The following is a 19,380-nucleotide window of genomic DNA, read 5'->3' on the forward strand; positions in this document are numbered from 1 at the left end:
AGTGCAAGAAAGGAATTAATTCATAAAGCGTCCATGATTTATGGGTTGCTGTAAAGACTGTCCATAGGATGAATTTCTTTTGACCACTAAGATTACCACCTTAACAGAAAGTATGCCACGCCGGTGTAAGGCCGTTATCAATTATAAGACCAAAGGAGGGTCAACAAAATATTAATATTCCATATAGCTTAGCATGTAATCTAGTCTATATTTACTCGTATATATTGTTAGAGGTACAGTTATACGTTCATTCGAGAGCATGTAACTTGTTTTGAGCAGTTCTTTTTGACCGCCAGTGTATATTGAAAGAATCAGGCTACCTTAAAGACCCACACCGACAGCACGCGAATTGGTAGCGCGGCGCGAATTTTCAAGGTTTTTAATTTTTCAAAATCAAATAAATTTTGAACTATTATTACATTGTCGTAGATTACTTCACGATAATACATTTTGACTGCTCTGGCGTCCATAGCTAGATTCCAAATTTTGCTTTCAGAATTTAATTTATGTGCTCCTAAAAACTCAAAATTCGCGTCGCGTTGCCGCATCGCGTCCGGTCTGTGTCGGCCTTTAAGGTTAGGACTCGAATAAGAAAATAAATGTGTGTTATACTGTTATGCACTTCTGCTTTCGCCAATATACCCATATTGAAGAACGAAAACTACGAAGAAAGACATTTAATGTCTAGCAAGTCAAGGGGACATCTAATTATTCACCTCTTTCTTGATAAATACTGTTCTTCTAAAACTCTTGGGAAATTCATTAATGAGGTTTATACCTAACCAAAATACGTGGATAGGTCACATGCACACCCTGTATACCCCATACAAATAAGATTGATAAATATGCTAATCAATCGCAAACACGAGTGGTTGTTTTTTTTTCCGATACAATCATTAGTGTTGCTAACAGATTTGCATGTCTATTAGAATCTTATTTATTTAAAAAGCAATTTCACAAATTGTTTACAACACTTGTGGCCGTGATGTATTCAATATACAATTGATTGAGTAATCAATACAACGCGGCCGCCCCTGCTGTAAACCTTGCTTGTTGCTTTAAACAAGAAAGCTAGGTGATTAAGTGGGTGGGGTGTAAATATTAATATATTCATGTTAACAGACTGCACGTATAAAACTAATAGGGCTGAACGTAATTTTCCTCTGCACTTAACCAACGTCTGCCAACTTTGCAGGAAAATATTGATCATCCAGTGTTAACGTAGGGTTTTGTGCCCAAAATCATGGTCAATATATCGGGATACACCTATAAATTAGTGTTGTATGTTTAACGTTATCCATGCAGTTTCTGGTCTTAAAGGGATCTTTTCACAGACGTTCTTGACCCTTTGTGAAAAATCGAAAGCAAGATGAGTCCTCTTAAACGAAACAGGAAGAAACTAGTTGTATTAGTCTTCTTGGGATTCTTAGTTTATTCACTATCGTTTTTGGAACGCAAAGACCAACGCCTATCTGCACGGACACGACCAACAAAGACAGACGTAAGTGAAAACTCAACCATTGATATGGTCAACGACTACTATCCCTTCGTAGATTTCAAACTCACAACTCCGAGAATCTCGCCTACAGTTGGAGCGATGAAAAATGTTTTCATGATTGTGTTAGTGATGTCCGGTGCAAAGGGAAACACGTTCAGAGAACGTCGCGAGGCCATCCGACAAACCTGGGGAAACCAAAGTGACTGCGAACAACGGAAAGCGTCGCAAGATGAAAGATTAAAACACTTAAGATGGCTACTCGTATTTGTTGTTGGAAAAGCAGGAACCGGAACGAACGACGATATATTGAATATCGCTGAAGCTCGACAACACAACGATATGTTGATTGGAAATATCACAGACAACTACATCAATCTTATTCTTAAAGTATACATGGGTCTGCTTTGGGCGAGCAAATTTGATGTAAAATATACATTGAAAGCAGACGATGATGTTTACGCGCGCATACCGCGCCTGTTGGAGTATTTTGTGAACGCGAAATTTCCAAGACCATTTTACGGAGGCCTGATCTACCCTCGTAGCAAAGTGCATCGTAAAATTGGAGTAAAATGGACAATAAGTTATAAATATTATGGTGAAACAAACTTTCCACGCTTCAGTCGTGGGCCATTCTACATTTTATCCAGCGACGTTTTCGAGAAATTGTTCAACTATGTTTACGTTAGAAAACCCTTCCACCTTGAGGATGTATATCACTATATGTCGCTTTAGCGATGCATGATTTTAACATCAAGGCAACTAACATTAATTCGTTCCACTTGTCACCGACAATGCGTAGATACGTACTGCAAAGAAATATACAAATATGTAAAATGCTGAGTTGGATTGGATTCGGTCATTTCATGGATCCAAAGGCGATTAAAAAACTTCATCTGCTTTTACAGTCGCATGTGTGTAAGAAAATTACATTGGATATTGACTATCATCGTTGCAACAAGACTGGATGAGGTGTTTAATGTTAGGAAATTACCACTGGATGAGGTCTTAACGTGTTCCAAAGAATTTTGAACATTTCCAAACTTGTAATTTTCCGCATATATTAGCGAAATTAACAAAATTGTGCGGATTTTTAATTCTTTTTTTAAAAAATAGCTTTTTTGGCGGACACAATTCCACTGTCCGCATAAAAAGGATTTTTGTCTTAGATGTATAAGGATTCCACTGTCCGTCGGTTTCAAGTTTGAGAGACATATAGGGGTGTCCGAATTTCGGAAACCCCTGTATCTCAATTCGAGAGACATATAGGGGTGTCCGAATTTCGGAAACCCGTATATCTCAATGTGAGAGACATATAAGGGTGTCCGAATTTCGGAAACCCCTGTATCTCAATTCGAGAGACATATAGGGGTGTCCGAATTTCGGAAACCCGTATATCTCAATGTGAGAGACATATAAGGGTGTCCGAATTTCGGAAACCCCTGTATCTCAATTCCAGAGACTATAGGGGTGTCCGAATTTCGGAAACCCGTATATCTCAATGTGAGAGACATATAAGGGTGTCCGAATTTCGGAAACCCCTGTATCTCAATTTGAGAGACATATAGGGGTGTCCGAATTTCGGAAACCCGTATATCTCAATGTGAGAGACATATAAGGGTGTCCGAATTTCGGAAACCTCTATATCTCAATGCGAGAGGCATATAGGGGTGTCCGAATTTCGGAACCCTTATATCTCAATGTGAGAGACATATAGGGGTGTCCGAGTAACGCAGTGCACGGTATCTACAATTATTCGGGTTATATTCTCTACGCAAGTCGAATGGGCAATGGTCAAGTGAAACCAATTTAGAAGTATATTTTGTAAATAGCAAAGGAACATTCTGACAATTTAAAAAGTAAGTTGTCTTAATTAAAGTTTCATTATGGTATGTTTTCCCACGTAGAGCCGGGAATACCCAGCACACAATGAAGATGTATAATATATATTATATATATATATAGATTTATAGGTTCTAAAGTTCTTTCAACTTTCGCCTGGCCTCTCGTTCCTCCTCTTCTGTTTTTACCAGAATGAGGTAATTGCGCTCGATCGTGACTGCTGCAACACCGCCAGCTGCAAGAAAAAGATTTGACAAAGATGATAATTATAAAAGTTCAATACTGTACCAGGCGGGAAACGTATATTATATATACATCATTCGAACAAAAGGGTGGTTTAATATTTTATATTTATGAGGTTAATGACATACCTTCGGGTAAATTAACATCTAATATCCAGTCACCCGAGTGACTGAACATTTCTACCAGCCGCAAACATGTCTCAAATTCTCTGTTTTGCCGAATTGACACAAATGAAGTTTGGGACCTTGCCAAACGCGAAGTTGAAGTGTTCTGGCAGAATTCGCCCAGATACCGAAGCATGGAAGACAACAAATGCTTCAACAGCCTCGTTCATGCCTGGTAATATATTCCCTACAGAGTGAAAAAGGACAACGATTAATTAACCACTAGCTACAGTATTCTGCTACATGAATTGCGTACACCGAGTAACATTTTCTGCATTGTTTGGACAGAAGGAGGCCAGCTCTGCTTGTGTTTGTCAACATAACAGGAAATTGCGAGTGGAATTATACACACTTCAAATTCAAATTAAAGCAAAATGAGTCAACTATAGGTCCCCGGCAGGAATCGAACCTACGCTTTTAGGCGCATCGAAACCTCTAAATTTACGTGCATCAAGTGAAGTGCCAAAAATCATGCCTGATTGTGGATATATATACTCCATAAACTGGAACAGTCATGCAGGAACACACACCACATGGTTGGCGGTTGCCTTAAAAATTACTAACTATCATCTGTTTATTTTTATTTTTTACGCCCCTTAATTTACAAAAACGTTTCAATAAGTTTCTCATGACGTTCCCCTTTTGCCCACAAAAACCTAAATTTGTGTTTTCATCAGTGGCATTCACGCATTGCCTGTATGCATATCGCTTAAGCGCAAGGCTATAAAAGGCATTTATTAATTTATATATAGTACTTTATTGATATCAAAACAGTCTCGCCGGGACAAGGGTCTTGTATAATAAGGAGAGTGTTTATATACATTGATCACATACATCATACATTCGAGATTAACTGCTGATCAGCTGCATTCGAGATTAAAATTTTACTCGTATTCAATCCCTATAAATAATAATGACATGCCTACTTCGTTTTTTCTCGGGCAAACAGCGATCATACGAAGCGCCAATGAAACAAAATGAAAACGCAGCGCGAAAATGGAATTTCAGCGGTAACCAAATATAGATAACGACAGTGTCAAGCAATTTGATCACACATATATATAACTATATATTATACATATGCATGTATAGCATGCCTTTAAATAAGGCCTTTACATATGTTATATTTTTGTTCCTACTTATAGCTTTGCTCTTAAAAAGGAGGTTTTTTTCTTTCTACCTACTATAAATCCGAGAAGCCTAAAGCTAGCTAATATCAAAAAGGTTTCAAAATATCGAAACTTAATACATACCTTGAGAGGCTTATTATCCTCACTTTTCACGCCGGCAGCACTGATGATACTCGACGCCTGTCTTTGCTAGGGGCTTTCCAGCAACATATACATACGCCTTTCTTTGCCTTGCCTTACGCGAACAGGCCACTTTTTCATTTGTGGCATATCTATATATAAAAACTCTCTCTCAAAACTACTGGCATTGACAATTGAAGCTCAATATGTTGAATGTGGGAAGAGCGCACATGCGAAGTATATCATATGAACATTACACCTGGTCAAAGCGGTAAACTTAACCAATAACAAAGAAAAGTTTTTTCCGTTGTCAGAGAGTTAATTGATGGGAATATCCTAATCCAATCAGTGGACTATTGTAAAATAAAACAGGTTGTCAGACAACAAGGAATCACCTTCGAGCTTCGGCACAATTTACTGATATATATGTATTGAATATGCTCAACAGCTAAACATTAATTATTGTTTATATATATTTTTGCGAGAAGTGATCAAATTTGAGCACAATGTTGTCCTCACCAGATAAAGAAGATGACGATTCCTCTGTTTTCGAAATGGGGTTTTCAAGCTCACCTGAACCAATATCACCAGCATTGTCTATAATGTCTTTGTTATCTACGAATAAGAAAGGACCAGCGTCAGCCACCAGCAGCTCACCCGGTTTTGATATACACTGTTAATTTTGAAGTGTTAAAATAGCACCACCGTAGGTGCCAAATCAACACCATGCAGTGGTGTTAAATAGAAAGTGCTATTTTGGCACCAACTTCGGTGCTAATTTAACACCACCAAATCTTGGATTGGCGCTAAAAGTGCCAATATGACACCATATTACCAGCACCATTGCAAGGTGCCAAAATAACACCTCTTTTACCGACGGAAAGTGTTAAAATAACGCCATATAGGGAGTTAAATATGGTGTGTCAAAATAACACCAAATGGCGGATAGGCCGGGAAAGAGCAGGTTTGATTTTATTCAAGCTATTGGAAAATAAATTTGTATTTTCGAATGAGATGATTTTGGAACAAAGAATTCCCATGCGTTTTCGCACAACTATTCATCTAAAAGACGACATGGAAATTCGGCTTGTTGCTATGAATACGACAGATACGTTTCAATATAAAAAAAACCCCGAGATACATCGATAGTGATCCATTGTCCTTTTTATTTTATCAAACTATGTTATTTTGTGCTATGTATTGATTGCTACAAAGTAAATATTTCGCAATCGCGTATAGGCATACTATGTATGTCCATATAAGAAAATATGACACGTGCCGGCGCCTGCATGCAAATTTTTTGAGCGCGTCGTTTGAAAACTCTTTTGAATCGTATATTCATCGAGATGTTTATGCTGCTGTGTTAAAGACGTTTTGAGCGTATTTACTCAACTATTTTGGTACTTCTAAATATCCTTAACAACAACGGGCGCCCATAAGGAAATTTCAAGGCAATTGGTTGTGGTATTATCTCAGAAATATTTTGGTAAGTGTTTGAATTTGATTACACACAGTATCCATGTTCGCTCAAAGTCAAACGGCCAAATCGCTAAACAAACAAATGTGTGCTATTTTTTTATTCTAGAGAAGCTAAATGACGTATTCTACTTTACTGCGATCTCTTCAGCAAGCTGTGGTCAAAGAAAATATCATTGCAATAATAGGTATCTATTCATATTTACTTTACCGTAATTTTATGATGCGTCTTCGCTTTTCTCTTATGTTATTGACATAATTTTGCAAATATTTTATCCTATATCAACGATTGTCCGTGCTCTATTTTGATATATTAACGATAACCCTTGCTCTATTTTGATAAATTTGATTTTAGAGGGCAAGTTATTTGTTTAAAATCAATGCCTGTGTATGTCTTTTGATAAAATTATTACTGTAAGAAATATAATCTCCTACAGGTTTATACCTGAGAGTCCCATTTTAGCCTGTCATTTTTCAAATTCACATTTATATTTTAGTCAAGTAACAAAGTTCACTGAACACATTCTATTATTTTGTTGCAGGTAAAGGCAGAATTTGGAAGTGAAATGTGCAAGAACAAATTGGTCCATGGTATGGCTGGCAAATTTCAATTAGGAATGCCAAAAATTGTGCCAAGAAGTATGTATTGGTTCTTTCGAACAGGATAGAAACAAGAAACAAGATTAGCTGCACAGAGAATCAGGTAAATCATGCAATTAATATACTATAATTGTCCCAAGGAGGTGTTTTACAGTGTCACCTGTAGTTTATTGCCCCACAATCTGCAATTTAGACTGTCTTTATCCAATGTTTAGTGTACCTATTATAGTTTTGGTAACCTAACTAGATTTTCTGTTATTGATATTTGATAAACAATTTGTTTTTCAAAACAGACATTCAGAGCACAGCTAGTGGTTGCTTTAGGTCTAACTGAAGGAGAATCTCTCCTCTTTATGTTAAGAAACCTTGTGGGCTGATTTGACTTGCTAATAATACTAATGATTATTGATAAATTTATCTTAGGGTTGATGACTCCATATACAAATGAGGACATACAAATAATAAAAAATGGCCATGAAAGAACATGCTGGGAAGTGAGTTTTTGTCAATAAATTTATACGAACTTGACATTGCTTGTCGAAAATTGTAATGTAGCATTATAAGAACTTGACATTGATTATCGAAAATTGTGAATATTTGTCTGGTTGTTTTTGTAAATAGTCCTGCAGAAGCAATTGTAAATATGCAACTGTGACCAAATATATTGATTTTTTATTTCCTTGTATAAGTGTCATTAATTTTGATTTAGATATGATTACTGATGTAAGAACTGCACATTAAATTGCAGTAGGTAAAAAGGTGCTGCTTTAACACCAAATGTAGTGCTATTTAAACACCCAAAGGTGTTATTCTGACACCAGAATGGGCGTTAATTTAGCACCAGGGATTGGAGTTAATTTAGCACCCAGGTTATGGTGTTAAAATAGCACCTCAACAGGTGTTATTTTTGCCATATTCATTCAACACCTTTTTTGGTGCTAAATTGACACCTTCAAATTAACAGTGTAAGATTTAGTGACAGTGAAAAATCATCTCCTCTCATACATTCAGAGGCAAAAAGTAAGAGCATCATGAATTAATAATGCCATATAATTATACATATATTTTTAATTTGTTTTTTCCCTATCTTATGTATACATGCAGTTTCAAACTCACTTGAAGCTTCTCCTTCATCAATTTCAACTAGTACAGATCTGCGCGAAGAATTTTCTTCACCATTTTCTGTTGGGTTAAGTAGCGACGCAAATGGATCCTTTCCTGATTCAAATTCTTCTGAACGTAAGTTCCTAATTATTACCAATCTTATATGAAACTAAGCTAAATAGAAAAGGCATTGGCGATTGCTAAAATTGGTTTCAGGTTTCAGAGCGATTTCTTAATTTGTGCTCTATTATGTGAAATAAGAATGCAAATTTTGTTATTTGATTTTAGATCTTTCGTGCAATCTTTTGCCTCACGATACGCCGTCAGCATATGTATTAAGTAGGAGCCCAAAAAAAGTCAAGAGAGCTTTACAATACGATTCAACCGATAGCAGTGGTAAGCGATAAATTTTTATGATATTTTGCAAGTTATTTTATTATATAAACACGCGATAATAATACTTCTGTATCCTGAGACACCATTCTGCAAATTTTCATATACTAAGCCGACTTTGCGTGCGCGCAACGATTAAAATATTTGGTCACTGAGGATTTACAGTTACATTATTCCCGGCGCTTGTTTGTGTGTCAATCAATATGTTAGATTATAATTTTTTCCCCAAGACCTGCAAGGCGTAAAGATTGTTAAATATATAAACCCATGAATTACAGGCTGTAAAAAAAACGCAATCACCAATATATTCATAAATATATTTAAGTGAATATTAAGCGTTTTTTATGATTTTTGGCACTTCACTCGATGCAGGTAAATTCTAAAGGTTCGAATTAAGGGTCTTTATTTCGAGTGGAAATATACACACTTGAAATTCAAGCCACTGCGCATTGCACCGGCATCGCGATTCCTGCCGGAGAACTATAGATCCTCCGGCAGGAATAGTCAATAGTTGACTGATTTTTCCATCAACTGTTCCTGGCTTGAATTCGAAGTTTGTATAATTCCGCTCGAAATTAAGACCCTTTGAATCTTTAGTTTTTTTTTACACACTGTATAACAACATATCATGTATATACCTATCTTCAAACAACAGCATCAAATGTGGTATAACAACTGCCTAAAATACCACATTTAATGCTAAGTTGTTTGAAGACGCTGCCGCGCTGCTCCCTCGTTATATTGGCACGCAACTTCATACAAGAATACTCATTTAATTGAATTAATTATTTTAAAGACACGTGGGGATAAATGGAACACCATACCCATGTAAATGAGAATGGATACTTTCGAATTTAGGATAAGGCGTTTTTCCATTACGGGCGAAGCGCGCTTAGATTTTTGAAATAAAATAAAACGATCAGGGCTGTATATATCTAAGCACTACAAATGTCAACTTGCAATTCGATGATGACATGCAGATTTTCCGCCAATACATAGCTACAAAGCTAAAATGTGTCACCAACAACAGCTAAGATTGATTGACGTCAAACATTGAGGCGCTGGCAAACCTGCACCGGAAAAACACGTCATATTGAACACTATATGAATAAACCCAGAACTGGATACTTTATACATATAATGGGTGCGGATAAATGCATGTAGTTTAGGGACACCATGATAAACATAAAATCTCTAATTCAAATCAAAATGCCAAAATTCATTAAAATGGCAAAACGGATAATTTATACGCTATCAGTCGCGCCAAACTAAACTTTTAGTAATATTTTAAAACTCTCAAAAAAATAGGACTATGATATTTTCTTTGCGCATATTTCAGTAAAAAATGATTCCGAGGAATTAGCTCGAGAGAGGTACTACAAAATTATAGGGAGATACGTTATAATGAGCCTTTGGACAAACCTACAACAAACACTCTATCTTACTGTTTAAGCTTACTGTAGGGTTTGATATCCAATTTTCCCTGCTTTGTCCTATGGATTTTAAAAGAAAATTCAATTTCAGAATACTGGCAATATGTTATTCAAAAGTGTAACATGAATTTTGCTCTCTTTAGATTTACGCTGGGCCATATCAACCACCTGCTGCCAGAGGAATGCGACATGATGACAACTATCTTCAGTCGCTTTGTCCTGGCGTGTTGGTTGCAGTGTATATTAGTAATTACAAAAAGAGACCGGTATTGGTAATGTTTGTGAAGTTTTGAATTCAATTTGCATTACTGGAAAGGTACATATACCGCGACCTGGCAACCCGTTATGGTTACGAGCAAAGATGGTGAAATACCTTGGACAGACACTCTTCCAAAAGATTCAGTAATTCTCTGCTCGTTCTAACTTGACGATAACAACCATCTCCAAGAAAATACCAGAAAATATTTAAAACGGTGGTATTGGGAGGAAGCTGAAAGGGCTAAGGGTCTGGATTAATTTAAAAAAAAATATTTTCTACGCTTGTACCTATAATTATACAGACGCAAGATGCTAAATTTTTAAGTGCAGAAGCATTGGAGAATATTACCCTCAATATCATTATCGCATGCTAACTAAAATGTATGCCAACATTCAAATGACTCATTTATCTTCAGGAATTATCACTGATATGAATAATAAACACTACATAAGTATGGACTGTATTGTTAAGTGTTTTGAGTTTTTATAATAACCCATTAACCCATTGTAGATACAGTGCACTACGTTACTCGGACACGCCTATATGTCTCTCACATTGAGATATAGCTAGTGGTTTCCGAAATTCGGACACCCTTATATGTCTCTCACATTGAGATATAGGGGTTTCCGAAATTCGGACACCCTTATATGTCTCTCACATTGAGATATAGGGGTTTCCGAAATTCGGACACCCTTATATGTCTCTCGCATTGAGGTATAACGGTCTCCGAAATTCGGACACCCTTATATGTCTCTCACATTGAGATATAGGGGTTTCCGAAATTCGGACACCCTTATATGTCTCTCGCATTGAGATATAGGGGTTTCCGAAATTCGGACACCCTTATATGTCTCTCGCATTGAGATATAAGGGTTTCCGAAATTCGGACACCCTATATGTCTCTCGCATTGAGATATAGGGTTTCCGAAATTCGGACACCCTTATATGTCTCTCGCATTGAGATATAGGGGTTTCCGAAATTCGGACACCCTTATATGTCTCTCGCATTGAGATAAGGGTTTCCGAAATTCGGACACCCTTATATGTCTCTCGCATTGAGATACAGGGGTTTCCGAAATTCGGACACCCCTATATGTCTCTCGCATTGAGATACAGGGGTTTCCGAAATTCGGACACCCTTATATGTCTCTCGCATTGAGATATAGGGGTTTCCGAAATTCGGACACCCTTATATGTCTCTCACATTGAGATATAGGGGTTTCCGAATTTCGGACACCCTTATATGTCTCTCACATTGAGATATAGGGGTTTCCGAAATTCGGACACCCTTGTGTGTTTGTAAAAATTCTACTGATAAGTATTTTTTGGTAAGTATTAACTTTTCCTCAGATTTTCTCGCTTTTTATTGATTTTGGAGCCATAGTTGGTTCACTCCGCTAGTATTTTCGAAAAACAGTAAAAACGAGGCCATATTTTTCTTACTCCGCGAGAAATAGGCTTTTTCACCAACGAAATTTTAACATATTTCCGCAAGAAAATGACTTTTATAATGAAACTCGCAGTGAAGTCCGCTGGATTTAGCAATTTAATGATATTTTTGCGGAAAAAAATCAAAATTCCGCAGAATTTAGCAAAATTTGGCTAATTTTGGCGGAATTTTAAAGTTTGGAAAATGACAAATTTCATTGGAAGGCGTTTCTTTTAACTTTTACATTAACTTTTGCAGGATTATTCTTGGGCTTGGCACGTTCGACTTGAAAAAAAAGTGGCATTTTATCCGGATCCGTAGGTTGTTTTTTTAAATACCAAGGGCGGTTGTATCAAGCCCGTTTAGCTTAAACGGTTGTTAAGTTCAAAATACAAAGCGTTTTATTCGTTTTATTCAAGAAGCAAACTAAGTGTTTTTAACCTTAATACAAAGATTCTGTTTACAACTACATATTTAGTGCACAATATTCAAGTTTACTCATTCTAGAGGGATGTAAGAGTGTTATTTAATTTTGACTTATCCGCCATTTAAGCTAAACGGGCTTGATACAACCGGCCCCAGGGTCAGGGTTCGGTTGTATTAAGCCCGTTTAGCTTAAACGGTTGATAAATCCAAAATAGAAAGCAAGCTAGTCTATGGTTTTATTCAACAAGTGAACTAAATGTTTTTGACCATAATACAAAGATACTATTTACAACTACATATTCAGTGCATAATATTCAAGTTGACTCATTTAAGAGAGATGCATGTAAGAGTGTTATTTAAGTTTGACTTATCCACCGTTTAAGCTAAACGGGCTTGATGCAACCGGCCCCAGAAATGCTCGTGTGTAAATCAGTGAAAAGCGTAAAGTAAAGTAAAGTGTCGGACCTTTGAAATTCATTTATCACTATACCGTCTATACGAGCAGATAAAACTGTTACGTGATGCGTGTCAAATTAAACTGCTTTCCGAAACGGTAACTTGTCAAGGAAAATCTTTTTTTAGCATAGTGCTACACATGACGCCGACTGTGAACTCACCGACAAAGGAAATTTCCCTGTCCGTTTCGATTCAAAGGATATTTTTCCTGAGTGGAAACTAGCCTTAAGTTGAAAGGGAATCTTTTCTCGATGAGAAACTCTTCTTAAATTTGAATTTAGACGGATAAATCAGAGGAGATTCTGAAATATCAACACGGACAAGTGTAACAGTGCCCCAATTGTGATGAGATAATGTATCAGTGCAATATTGTGATTAGATAATTGAGAGCCTTGACTTCATGTATGTAGGGAGCAAAAGAATGAAATAAAATACACTTAGAAACTGGATTCAACGTGTGTGTGTCTCAGACAGCTCGGCCCATTACACAAGAAAGAAACAAGGGTAGCAGAAAATAATCAAAATGATTATCGTAATGATTACGACCCCTTTTTTAGCATTGCCCGATCCATCATAAGTGTAAATTTATCCACCCCATTCATATATTCAGACGGATTATTACTATCAACTTTCCCGTCCAAGATGAGTTTGCGGTGACAATTTAGTTTGTTGAGTTTGTTTATGCTTCATCTTGGACGGTAGGAATTTTTATTTAACTAAGCAATACTGATGCCTAATAACCGCAAACTCTGAAACTTTTAGAAACTTTGAAAATAAATGCTTGTCCTATGTAAAGTTGCAACCATGTTTCGTGCTCATATACAAACACGAAACAAGTAAAACAACATAACCATGCTTTGGTTATGAAGTCAAATATTTTGACCTTTATAATCACGCTGTTTTAATGGTCAAATGCTTGTCCTATGTAAAGTTTCCAGCATGTTTGGCGCTCATATACAAACATTAAACAATATAACCATGCTTTGGTTATGATGTCAAATATTTCTAAATGAATAACCACGCTATTTTAATGTTCAAATGCTTGTCCAATGTAAAGTTTCCAGCATGTTTGGCGCTCATATACAAACATTAAACAATATAACCATGCTTTGGTTATGATGTCAAATATTTTGAAATGAATAACCACGCTGTTTTAATGGTCAAATGCTTGTCCTATGTAAAGTTTCCAGCATGTTTGGCGCTCATATACAAACATTAAACAATATAACCATGCTTTGGTTATGATGTCAAATATTTTGAAATGGATAACCTCTCAGTTTTAATGGTCAAATGCTTGTTCAATGTAAAGTTTCCAGGATGTTTGGCGCTCATATACAAACATGAAACAATATAACCATGCTTTGGTTATGATGTCAAATATTTTGAAATGGATAAACACTCAGTTTTAATGGTCAAATGCTTGTCCTATGTAAAGTTTCCAGCATGTTTGGCGCTCATATACAAACATTAAACAATATAACCATGCTTTGGTTATGATGTCAAATATTTTGAAATGGATAACCACGCTGTTTTAATGGTCAAATGCTTGTCCTATGTAAAGTTTCCAGCATGTTTGGCGCTCATATACGAACATTAAACAATATAACCATGCTTTGGTTATGATGTCAAATATTTTGAAATGGATAACCACGCTGTTTTAATGGTCAAATGCTTGTTCAATGTAAAGTTTCCAGCATGTTTGGCGCTCATATACAAACATTAAACAATATAACCATGCTTTGGTTATGATGTCAAATATTTTGAAATGGATAACCACGTTGTTTTAATGGTCAAATGCTTGTCCTATGTAAAGTTGCCAGCATGTTTCGTGCTCATATACAAACATTAAACAACATTACCATGCTTTGGTTACGATGTCGAATATTTTAACATGGATAAGTAAATCAACAGCAATTCTCAGAGCAATCATGAGCAATACTGTGTCGCACTACGTGGGCAGAAATGTAGTTACTGGGGGGGGAAAATGCATTCTCAGATATATAGTTAAAAAAGGCACTGAATACGTGGATAGGTCACATGCACACCCTGTATACCCCATACAAATAAGATTGATAAATATGCAAATCAATCACAAACACGAGTGGTTGCAACCTTGACCCAGGGTTTTGACAATTGATTTTTTTTATATTGCTTTAAAAAGGAGCAATTAAGTGGGTGGAACAGTGCGGTGTAAATATTTATATATTCATTTTAACATACTGTATGTATGAAACTACTAGGGCTGAACGTAATTTTCCTCTTCACTTAACCAACGTCTGCCAACTTTGCAGGAAAATATTGATCATCCAGTGTTAACGTAGGGTTTTGTGCCCAAAATCATGGTCAATATATCAGAATAAACCTATAAATTAGTGTTGTATGTTTAACGTTATCCAGTTTTTGGTCTTAAAGGGATCTTTTCAAAGACGTTCTTGACCCATACTCTTTGTGATAAATCGAAGGCAAGATGAATCTTCTTAAACGAAACAGGAAGAAACTAACTGTATTAGTCTTTTTGGGATTCTTAGTTTATTCACTATCGTTTTTGGTGAGCAAAGTCCAACGCCGAACTGCATGCACAGGACCAACAAAGAAAGAAGTAAGTGAAAACTCAACCATTGATATGGTCAACGACTACTATCCCTTCGTAGATTTCAAACTCACAACTCCGAGAATCTCGCCTACAGTTGGAGCAATGAAAAATATTTTCATGATTGTGTTAGTGATGTCCGGCGCAAAGGGAAACAAGTTCAGAGAACGTCGCGAGGCCATCCGACAAACCTGGGGAAACCAAAGTACATGCGAACAACGGAAAGCGTCGCAAGATGAAAGATTAAAACACTTAAGATGGCTACTCGTATTTTGTTGGAAAAGCAGGAACTGGAACGAACGACGATGAATTGAATATCGCTGAAGCTCGACAACACAACGATATGTTGATTGGAAATATCACAGACAACTACATCAATCTTATTCTTAAAGTATACATGGGTCTGCTTTGGGCGAGCAAATTTGATGTAAATATACATTCAAAGCAGACGACGATGTTTACGTGCGCATACCGCGCTTGTTGGAGTATTTTGTGAACGCGAAATTTCCAAGACCATTTTACGGAGGCCTGATCTACCCTCGCAGCGAAGTGCATCGCAAAATTGGAGTAAAATGGACAATAAGTTATAAATATTATAGTGAAACATATTTTCCAGAGTTCAGTCGTGGCCCATTCTACATTTTATCAAGCGACCTTTTCGACAAATTGTTCAACTATGTTTACGTTAGAAAACCCTTCCACCTTGAGGATGTATATGTCGCTTTAGCGATGCATGATTCTAACATCAGCACAACTAACATTGACTCGTTCCAATTGTCATCGGAAATGGCTAGCTACGTACTAGAAGGAAACATACAAAACTGTGAAATGCTAAGTTGGATTGGATTCGGTCATTACATGGATCCAAAGGCGATTAAAAAACTTTATCTGCTTTTACAGTCGCATGTGTGTAAGGAAATTACATTGGATGTTGACTATCATCGTTGCAACAAGACTGGATGAGGTCTTTAATGTTAGGAAATTACCACTGGATGAGGTCTTTTAACTTTTACACTAACTTTTAAACAGGTGGATTATCCTTGGCACGTTCCACTTGGCAAAAAATGACATTTTATCCCCAGGTTGTTTTCCTAAATGCCAGGGCCGGTTGTATCAAGCCCGTTTAGCTTAAACGGTGGTTAAGTTCAAAATACAAAGCGAATCTATCGTTTTATTCAAGAAGCAAACTAAATGTCTTTAACCTTAATACAAAGATTCTGTTTACAACTGCATATTTAGTGCACAATATTCAAGTTTACTCATTCAAGAAGGCCTGTTTCAAACGTCGCATTTTGCATGTGCCGAATACAATTGCTTGAATTATCTGCATGCGAGATGCGACGTATGAAACAATTGAATCAGGGCTACCTTAAAGCTTCGGACTCAAATAAGAAATAAATGTGTGTTATGCACTTATGCTTTCGCAAATATACCCATATTGAAGAACGAAAATTACGAAGTAAGACATTTAATGTCTATGAGCGTATAAAGGGAAAACTTTCCCCGTCAACAAAGGGCTACCCCCAGCGGTTCCGGTGCCCCTTGTCCCACGACTGTCGACATTGTTGATCAAGTCAAGGAGACATCTAATTAATCACGTCTTTCTTGATAAATACTGTTCTTTTAAAACTCTTCGGAAATTCATTAATGAGATTTATACCTAACCAAAATACATGGATAGGTCACATGCACATCCTGTATACCCCATACAAATAAGATTGCTGAATATGCAAACAATCGCAAACACGAGTGCGTGCGTTACGTGCGTACGCCATAGGCGTACGAGACAGGGGGACAGGGGGGGCAGTTGCCCCCCAAAAAATTTCGAGAATCAAGAAATACGGGCAAATTTCAGCCGAAACTTTGGGCAAACTGAAAGCTAAATCACATAGCTAAAATTTTTAAAACCAAATTTTGTAATATATATAACATATTTGTATTCTATTTCGCTATTTTTGTTGCACTTTCTTAAAAGCACATCAGCCGCTTTGCCAAATCTATTGTTACAAATCTGGTAAAAGTTATAATTCAGGCACATTGTATAATTCAAAAATTCAGGCAATTTTATTTGCCCCCCCCAAACGAAGTTGCACCCGTACGCCTATGGTGGCTGCTTTTATATTGATACCATCTATAGTGTTGCTAACAGATTTGCATATCTTTTAGAATCTTATTTATTTAAAAAGCAATTTCACAAATTGTTTACAACACTTGTGGTCGTGATGTATTCAATATACAATTGATTGAGTAATCAATACAACGCGGCCGTCCCTGCTGAAAACCTTGCTTGTTGCTTTAAACAAGAAAGCTTGGTAATTAAGTCGGTGGGGTGTAAATAATTATATATTCATGTTAATTCACGTCATTTTCCTCTGCACTTAACCAACGTCTGCCAACTTTGCAGGAAAATATTGATCATCCAGTGTTAACGTAGGGTTTTGTGCCCAAAATCATGGTCAATATCGAGATACACCTATAAATTAGTGTTGTATGTTTAACGTTATCCAGTTTCTGGTCTTAAAGGGATCTTTTCACAGACGTTCTTGACCCTTTGTGAAAAATCGAAAGCAAGATGAGTCCTCTTAAACGAAACAGGAAGAAACTAGTTGTATTAGTCTTCTTGGGATTCTTAGTTTATTCACTATCGTTTTTGGAACGCAAAGACCAACGCCTATCTGCACGGACACGACCAACAAAGAAAGACGTAAGTGAAAACTCAACCATTGATATGGTTAACGACTACTATCCCTTCGTAGATTTCAAACTCACAACTCCGAGAATCTCGCCTACAGTTGGAGCGACGAAAAATGTTTTCATGATTGCATTAGTGATGTCCGGCGCCGATGGAAACAAGTTTAGAAAACGTCGCGAGGCCATCCGACAAACCTGGGGAAACCAAAGTACCTGCGAACAACGTAAAGCCTCGCAAGATGAAAGATTAAAACACTTAAGATGGCTGCTCGTATTTGTTGTTGGAAAAGCAGTAACCGGAACGAACGACGATATATTGAATATCGCTGAAGCTCGACAACACAACGATATGTTGATTGGAAATATCACAGACAACTACATCAATCTTATTCTTAAAGTATACATGAGTCTGCTTTGGGCGAGCAAATTTGATGTAAAATATACATTGAAAGCAGACGACGATGTTTACGTGCGCATACCGCGCGTGTTGGAGTATCTTGTGAACGCGAAATTTCCAAGACCATTTTACGGAGGCTTGGTCTGCCCTCGTAACAAAGCCAAAGTGGCTCGCAGAATTGGAGTAAAATGGACAATAAGTTATAAATATTATGGTGAAACACACTTTCCAGACTTCAATCGTGGGCCATTCTACATTTTATCGAGTGACCTTTTCGACAAATTGTTCAACTATGTTTCTGTTAGAAAACCCTTCCACCTTGAGGATGTATATGTCGCTTTAGCGATGCATGATTCTAACATCAAGGCAACTAACATTGACTCGTTCCAATTGTCACAGGTAATGCATAGCTACGTACTGGAAGAAAATATACAAAGATGTGAAATGCTAAGTTGGATTGGATTCGGTCATTTAATGGGTCAAAGGGCGATTAAAAAACTTCATCTGCTTTTACAGTCGCATGTGTGTAAGAAAATTACATTGGATATTGACTATCATCGTTGCAACAAGACTGGATGAGGTCTTTAATGTTAGGAAATTACCACTGGATGAGGTCTTTTAACTTTTACATCAACTTTTACAGGTGGATTATCCTTGGGCTTGGCATGTTCGACTTGGCAAAAAATGACATTTTATCCACAGATTGTTTTTTTAAATACCAAGGCCGGTTGTATCAAGCCCGTTTAGCTTAAACGGTGGTTAAGTTCAAAATACAAAGCGTTTTATTCGTTTTATTCAAGAAGCAAACTAAATGTCTTTAACCTTAATACAAAGATTCTGTTTACAACTGCATATTTAGTGCACAATATTCAAGTTTACTCATTCAAGAAGGCCTGTTTCAAACGTCGCATTTTGCATGTGCCGAATACAATTGCTTGAATTATCTGCATGCGAGATGCGACGTATGAAACAATTGAATCAGGGCTACCTTAAAGCTTCGGACTCAAATAAGAAAATAAATGTGTGTTATGCACTTATGCTTTCGCAAATATACCCATATTGAAGAACGAAAATTACGAAGTAAGACATTTAATGTCTATGAGCGTATAAAGGGAAAACTTTCCCCGTCAAC

The 19,380-nt window shown here is 36.8% G+C and overlaps 2 protein-coding genes, 1 long non-coding RNA gene and 1 pseudogene across 4 annotated transcripts; 3 read left to right on the forward strand and 1 right to left on the reverse strand.

The window, feature by feature from the left end:
* The first annotated feature begins 1,156 nt into the window (after positions 1–1,156).
* LOC114517038 (beta-1,3-galactosyltransferase 1-like) lies at positions 1,157–19,001 on the forward strand. Of its 2 annotated transcripts, none has more exons than XM_028536681.1 (2): positions 1,157–2,467; positions 18,829–19,001. In XM_028536681.1, exon 1 carries the CDS (start codon positions 1,370–1,372, stop codon positions 2,228–2,230), a length of 861 nt encoding a protein of 286 aa, XP_028392482.1. In that variant the 5' UTR covers positions 1,157–1,369; the 3' UTR covers positions 2,231–2,467; positions 18,829–19,001. The 2 variants fall into 2 exon arrangements, with proteins under 2 accessions (XP_028392482.1, XP_028392481.1); XM_028536680.1 differs by lacking the exon at positions 18,829–19,001 and adding an exon at positions 16,125–16,537.
* On the reverse strand, positions 3,059–6,223 carry LOC114517039. Its single transcript, XR_003686348.1, has 3 exons — positions 4,998–6,223; positions 3,709–3,931; positions 3,059–3,572 (listed from the first exon to the last, which is right to left on the reverse strand). It is a non-coding gene; the product is annotated as an uncharacterized LOC114517039 (long non-coding RNA).
* On the forward strand, positions 15,145–16,131 carry LOC114517153 (annotated as a pseudogene).
* On the forward strand, positions 17,451–18,843 carry LOC114517037 (UDP-GalNAc:beta-1,3-N-acetylgalactosaminyltransferase 1-like). Its single transcript, XM_028536679.1, has one exon. It carries the CDS (start codon positions 17,733–17,735, stop codon positions 18,825–18,827), a length of 1,095 nt encoding a protein of 364 aa, XP_028392480.1. The 5' UTR covers positions 17,451–17,732; the 3' UTR covers positions 18,828–18,843.
* Positions 19,002–19,380: the final 379 nt, after the last annotated feature.

The sequence above is a fragment of the Dendronephthya gigantea genome, unplaced genomic scaffold, assembly GCF_004324835.1.
Source record: "Dendronephthya gigantea isolate DGI-Jeju-01 unplaced genomic scaffold, DenGig_1.0 000007F, whole genome shotgun sequence".
NCBI classification, from domain to species: Eukaryota; Metazoa; Cnidaria; class Anthozoa; order Malacalcyonacea; family Nephtheidae; genus Dendronephthya; species Dendronephthya gigantea.

What these genes read in the sequence shown, in the direction of transcription:
- LOC114517038 (XM_028536681.1), top strand. Translation starts at nt 1,370, where the DNA reads ATGAGTCCTCTTAAACGAAACAGGAAGAAACTAGTTGTATTAGTCTTC.
- LOC114517037 (XM_028536679.1), top strand. Translation starts at nt 17,733, where the DNA reads ATGAGTCCTCTTAAACGAAACAGGAAGAAACTAGTTGTATTAGTCTTC.